Raw genomic sequence first — 6,064 nt, 5'->3', positions numbered from 1 at the left:
AGGGCGCGGAGCCTTTATGCCCGGGGCGCGCGGGGCGCGCCTGCCCGGGCTGCGCTCATTGGCTGGCGCGGGGCCAGAAGGTGCGCTGGGCCGGCGGCAGCCCTCCCTCTCCCGGTTCCGCGCAGGCCGAGGTGCCTTCCCCAATCCTGCCCCCGTGATTCTGGGAAGCCTACACAGGTTCCCCACCCATCTGTCGCGCACCCACGTTCCGCCCCGACCTGGGCTGTTTGCCGGTCGGGAAGGCGAGCGCGGCTATTTTCTAAAGTAAAACGAGCTGCTTTCGCCCCAGACTTTCCCGAGGACCAAGGGCTGTAGATTGTCCGTGTTAACGTGAAGGTGAAGGAGATAATGAGAGTTGACACCCTCCAAGCCCTCCTGCCGCCACTGGTGGGCCGGCGCTCCTAGGCAGCGCGGGGTTAACAGGTGAAGGCGCGGACGGTGGATGGGGGTGGGTAGTTCGGCTTAGGCTCCAGCACCCTTCCGACTTGAGTGTGGACTGCCACTGGGGCTCAGGGCTCCCTGCAGTGCTCCGCACCCGCCGAGACTGCTATCTGGGGAACCTTCCTCATTCCGAGTTGGGAGAGTTTCCAGGGTCCCTGGCCTTATTCCCTGGTCCACCAAGGTTCTGAGCAGAGAGCTAAGATTCCTGCCCTGTTGCTGCTGAGGGGAGAGATTGACCCTGGCGGGCGGGGGTGGGGAGAGCAGGCGAGGAACGGCTTGGCTGGGAGATTTGCAGATACTGAAAGGCATAGGTGGGGCTGGATGGCCAAGTGCCTGCCAGGCACTGAGCCTGCCTTATGATCTTTTAAATTATTTCAAAAGACCCAGCGAGGTAGGGCTTTTTGTTGGTCGTTTGCTCTGTTTGCTTTTACATTGATGCGTTAGGCTCCTACTGCCCAGGGACATGTCCAGTGTCACAGAGCTTATCCTGTGAACTGGGTCGGAACCCTGCTGTGTGTGCCTGACTGTGGCCATCGGGACATCCCACCCCAGTCTCCCACCCCACGAATTTCAGAGAAAGGACCCAACTTGGCCAGGGCAAGGTTTGCTGCAGATTGAGAGTCGTGGGGAGGGGAGGAGGCGCCAGGGGTCAGAGGAGGCCTGGCCCCTAAGTCTGTTTGACCTCAGGCCGGAAACCTGACCCTTGGGCCTGGTGCCCATGTTTGTCTGCAAAAGAGCTGCGAATTCTGAATTCTGGCTCCCAGCTCCCAGTGGGAGGGTTGGAGGAAGAATGAAGGAGTGAGTGCGGGAGTGGGTGAGTGCAGACGTGCTTTGGAGCTGGGTGAGAACTGCTCCCAAAGACCCCTGTCATCCTGGCACCCACTTTGCCCCTCCCGTTTCCTCGGCAGAGGAGGGCAATTGTTCTGTTCAAGCCTTTAGGGGTCCACACCCTGCCCAAGATCCAGCACCCTCAGCCCAGCAACCGCCCTCATTTCAGAGTTTGGAGAGATCCAAGGACCGGCTCCTGGGCCCCTGGTTCTTGGTCCGCAAGGGTTCGTGATGGCGCCCTAAGATTCCAGGAGTCTGCGCGGGACCCAGAGCTTCTGCCCAGCTTCTCGGCCCACCTGCTCCCCAAAGAACACACACGGGCAGGGTCTGGCCATTTGAGGCCTGTTTATTGACACGCACAGACCTAAGCCGGTGGGGCAGGGGACTCATCGGTACTTCTCAGTCAGCACCGTGGCTACTTCGGTCAAGAACTTGTCCCACGCCGCCTGCATCTGCACGGTGAACTCGCCCTGCAGGTGGGAAGCCAGAACCACCTGGAAACACTGGATCAGCAGCTGTGGGAGGAGGGGCGGGTGAGAGGGGGTCTGCGGCAGCCACTTTCTCCTTTAACCCAACCCCGGGGCGCCCACTCCACCGCGGCGGGGGCGGGCTCACAGGGAAGTTGGCGGGGTCCACGCGTAGCACTTGCGCGTGCAGGTCGGCGAGCGGGCTCAGCGCGGCGCGCAGGTGGTCGATGTGCTGCACGGCCACGCCCACCGCCTCGAGCACGCGTTGTCCGTGGGTCAGCAGCTGAGCCTCGTCGGGGCAGACGCCCAGGTGCTTGAAGTAGATCTTGGTGCTGGGATAGACCGTGAAGAGCCTGGTGGAGCCGGTCGGTGAGTGAGGGTGGCCGCGCGGGGTCCTTCCGGCGCCGGCAGCTCCCAGACACCCGGAACCCCAGCCTGGCCCGCCCCTCTGACTCGGGCCCCCAACCCCTGTGTCCGCCTCCCTGTGACCCTGGAAACCCCGCCTCAACCCACCTGAGCAACAGCTCCGCCCCGAAGGCCGCCTCGTGGCCGGCGATCAGGTCCCAGACCTGCGCTACGTGGGCGCGCTCTTGGGCGCTGAGCATGGCGCCGGCCGGGCGTGCGCTCGCCGCCCCACCCGCCGCTCCCGCCTCCTTATAGCAGCCCCCACGCCTGCCAGGCGCCCCACCCGCCCTTATCTGCGGGACCCTCGGCCAGCTCGGGCAAATGCCTCCAGCCCAGGTCCCGATCGATCGCTGCAGAGGCCACGGCCTGGGGCGGGCGGGGCCGGGGGTTACCGGCAGCGACTCACGCCGCTGTGTACACGTGTGCGCGTGCTTTTGCTGCAGACTTGCGCGAAATCGGGAGTGCCTCCCCTGCGGGCAGCGTCAGAGCCTCTGCAGGAGGGAGCCAGTGGAGGGATTGAAAGAGCGCTGGGCAGGGACGCTTCTTTTCCGCTAGGGACACGGGAAGCGTATCGTGGGTCCCCGCAGTGCGGGACCTATAGTGTCAGGCTTTGAGGAAAAGCCCCCTGAGTGCCGACACGCACGCGACACGCTGAGTAAAGCGACGATCTTTGGGCGATTTGGGAAGCAGGACAGGAGCAAACGCACCTCGGACCCCGGAGAACCAGCCTGGGGCCGATCTACTCTCTCCCGATTCTGGGGTCCGCAGGCGCAGGGATCGAGCCACAGCGCCCTCGGGGTGGCCTCCAGGCCGGTGGTGACACTGGGGTCCACCGCGTTCCTGTGGCTTACGCTTTCTATGCCTCACTTTCTCCCCTCCTTCGGCCAATACTGAGAACGCAGGACCCATTCCATCCGCATGCATTTATTGGGGGGAAAATTAAGGGAAGTTGCAGGGGCAGGGGCGGGGTCGCAGCCGGCCCCCGGCCTGGCGGCGGCGCTCAGCGGTACTTCTCGGTCAGGACGCAGGACACGATGGACAGGAACTTGTCCCAGGCGGTATGGGCGTCGGCCGTGAAGTCAGCGGGGAAGTGCGAGGCCACCGTGACCAGCAGACAGTGGGACAGGAGCTGGGGGGCCCGGAGGGCGGCTCAGCGCGAGGACGCGGTGCTCTGCGGGTGCTCTGGGGTGGGCGGAGCACCTTCGGCGCCGAGACCCCGCCCCGCCCCCGCCCCCTCCCCCCCCCCCCCCCCCCCCCGCCTCGTCCCCGCCAGGACCCCGGCCCCCGCGCGCACCTTGAAGTTGACCGGGTCCACGCGCAGAACGTAGGCGTGCATCTCACTCAGCTTGGACAGGGCGCCCGCGATGTTGTCGATGCTCTTGACCGCATCGCCCAGGGCGGCCGCCACCTTGGCGCCGTGCGTGCGCAGGTGCGCGGAGCCCGGGCGCAGGTCGAAGTGCGGGAAGTAGGTCTTGGTCTGGGGGTAGCTGGCGAAGAGCCTGCGGGAGGGCGGGACCTGAGCATTGGAGGAACGTGGGCCCCCGTCCACCTCTCTACGACCCCTGCGTCCTTCTCTGAGCTTGAGGACCCAAGTGCCCCCTCACCACCGCCCTGGGGCCTTCCAGCTCAGCGGGTGCACCACCTCCTGAGGTGTGCTGTGCTCTGACTGCTGCCCCTCCCCCAAGCTGCACCCCATGGTCCCAAGGCCTTCTGCCTCCACACCCTCCCAGCACCCAGGCTCGCCCCTGCTCCCCACCTCAGCCCTCTTCCAGGGTCTCCTTGCTCCCAGCTGGCCCTGCACACCCACTGTAGGCCTCCAGCCCGTTTTCACCTCTGCTCCGGCCACAAAAACCTCCTTCCCAACCCCTGACCGGGCTCCTGCTGTACCTGCCCTCTGCCAGAAATAATGCCACCTGCAGGCACATTGCAAGGGAGATCTCTCAGGGGAACCACCCGGGACCACCTGGCCCCAGGATTAGAGACCCTGGTGCTTGTAGATGCTTGACTGCCTCCTTAGCATGTCAGGTGTTGGGGGAAACGCATCCACACCCCTCTGGTGAGATGCTGGGCCTGTGCTTGTTCAGGACTCAGTGAGCATAGGGTCAATCAGAAGGCTGTGCAATTCATCTGCCCACCTCACTGCCCCCTTTCTCAGAGAACCCCCACCTCGCTGACCCCTCCTTAGGGACCCTTTCCGCAGAGAACCCTCTCCTCACTGGCCCCTGTCCTCACCAACTCCACACTGTCACCTACGGGGCTCCACCCCAGCCCATCTGGCACTCACCTCTCCAGGGCCTGGGTGCCAATGGCATCCGCCTGAGTGGAGACCTTGGCCCACATGGACAGGATGATGGTCTTCTCAGCCTTGGTCAGAGACATGGTGGTGGCTGAGCTGGAGCCGGGTGTGCCCAGGACTGGCCTCTGTGTGCTCACCCCCCGGGATCCCTTTATATACACAGAGCCGGGGTGGGGGCCAGGCTGTGGCCATTGGTCTGGAGAGGGGAGAGGGCTGTGGGGGTGGGGTCTCTTATCAGGCCCAGTGAGGATGGGTGGTCACCAGTCCCTGGTGGGACTGGTGGGGTGAAGAAGGGCTAACATTCCCCCCTCCCCGCACTGGGCCACAGCCTGAGTCCAGGTTCCAGGGAGGTCGGGGCCCAGTCCAGTGACTGACCTCTATAATCATGGTCGCTGAGTTCCCTGTCCTTGTGATATTAGGATGATCTAGAAGGTAGCAGGCTTTCACAGAAGCACTCTCTCCTCCTTTTATTTAAGCTTCTGTAGCATCACCTTACAGATGAGTGAATGGAGGTCCACAGAGGGAAACTGAGGCCAGGTGTCACAGGGTGTGAGTGACAGTCTTGGCTTCAGATGCTCTTGCCTCTGTGTATAGTGCCTTCCTCACCTGGATAAGGTTCTTCTCCCCCACAGGCCAAGTCCCTCAGCAGCTCGACTGGGGGGATTCTCCAAGCTGGGCACCCAGGCTGGGAGGAGGCTAGACTCTTCACACAGAGTCTGGGGTCACCCGAGCCTACAATCCTACCTGTCACATTCCCGTCACAGCCTGTACTGTTTACACCTCTTTGCCTCTTACCTTATTCCATTTCCCCTCTCTACCATAAGGCAACCATTTTAATGTACTTAATATGTGCCTTTAGTTAGTATGTGTTCTTGCAAAGGGTGCATGTATTTTGAGTTAAATTATAGCTAGGGGCATCTGGGCGGCTCAGTCGGTTAATCGTCCCACTTCGGCTGAGGCCCACAGTGCACCGTTCAAGCCCCTGTGAGGGAGAGTGTGACAGGAAGAGCCACTGAGGAAGCTCAGCGCGCCCTCCCCCCACCCCCTGCGAAACTCCTTGCTCATCCAAAGATGGCAAGGTCCAGGATGGCCCAGCTCAGCTGCCACCTCACAGCACATAATGGTTTTAGTGACATGTACTCAGTGTGGGAGCCCAGTGAGAACATGGGCGCAAGCAAACAAAAGAGAAAAACCGTAACTCTCATCCCACAGGGGAAGAGTTTTTACCAGTTTGGTGCGATTGTGTCCAGCCCTTTCTTGTATTTAAAACACATGATCAGATGGTATGTCCTGCTTTTTTCCCCTTCCTATTAAAAATTCCTGTATTTCAAAAAAAGGTGTGCTTATGAGGAAATGTTTATTATGTTAAACTTTTAAAATCAAGTTATAATTTAACTTTTAAAAAACGTCTTTATTTATTTTTGAGAGAGAGAGAGCGCACAAGCTGGAGAGGGGCAGAGAGAGAGGGAGACAGAATCAGAAGAAGGCTCCAGGCTCTGAGCTGTCCACACAGAGCCCGATGTGGGGCTCGAACTCATGAACCATGAGACCATATCTTGAGCCAAAGTCGGACACTCAACTGACTGAGCCACCCAGGCGCCCCAGGAGAGAGAATCTTAAGCAGGCT

The 6,064-nt window shown here is 61.4% G+C and overlaps 2 protein-coding genes across 2 annotated transcripts; both read right to left on the bottom strand.

Moving 5' to 3' along the window:
• Window positions 1-1,590: 1,590 nt before the first annotated feature.
• HBM (hemoglobin subunit mu) lies at window positions 1,591-2,381 on the bottom strand. The gene is made up of 3 exons (XM_019437257.2): window positions 2,250-2,381; window positions 1,885-2,089; window positions 1,591-1,784 (listed from the first exon to the last, which is right to left on the bottom strand). Exons 1-3 carry the CDS (start codon window positions 2,339-2,341, stop codon window positions 1,656-1,658), a joined length of 426 nt encoding a protein of 141 aa, XP_019292802.1. The 5' UTR covers window positions 2,342-2,381; the 3' UTR covers window positions 1,591-1,655.
• Window positions 2,382-3,049: 668 nt separating this feature from the next.
• LOC109259685 (hemoglobin subunit zeta) lies at window positions 3,050-4,584 on the bottom strand. The gene is made up of 3 exons (XM_053893873.1): window positions 4,426-4,584; window positions 3,436-3,640; window positions 3,050-3,270 (listed from the first exon to the last, which is right to left on the bottom strand). The coding sequence occupies exons 1-3, from the start codon at window positions 4,518-4,520 to the stop codon at window positions 3,142-3,144; spliced, it is 429 nt and encodes a 142-aa protein (XP_053749848.1). The 5' UTR covers window positions 4,521-4,584; the 3' UTR covers window positions 3,050-3,141.
• Between the last annotated feature and the right edge of the window lie 1,480 nt (window positions 4,585-6,064).

Source organism: Panthera pardus, unplaced genomic scaffold (genome assembly GCF_024362965.1).
Source record: "Panthera pardus isolate Hobbes unplaced genomic scaffold, ASM2436296v1 HiC_scaffold_4, whole genome shotgun sequence".
Classification (NCBI taxonomy): Eukaryota; Metazoa; Chordata; class Mammalia; order Carnivora; family Felidae; genus Panthera; species Panthera pardus.
This window is presented reverse-complemented; position numbering and strand designations above follow the sequence as displayed.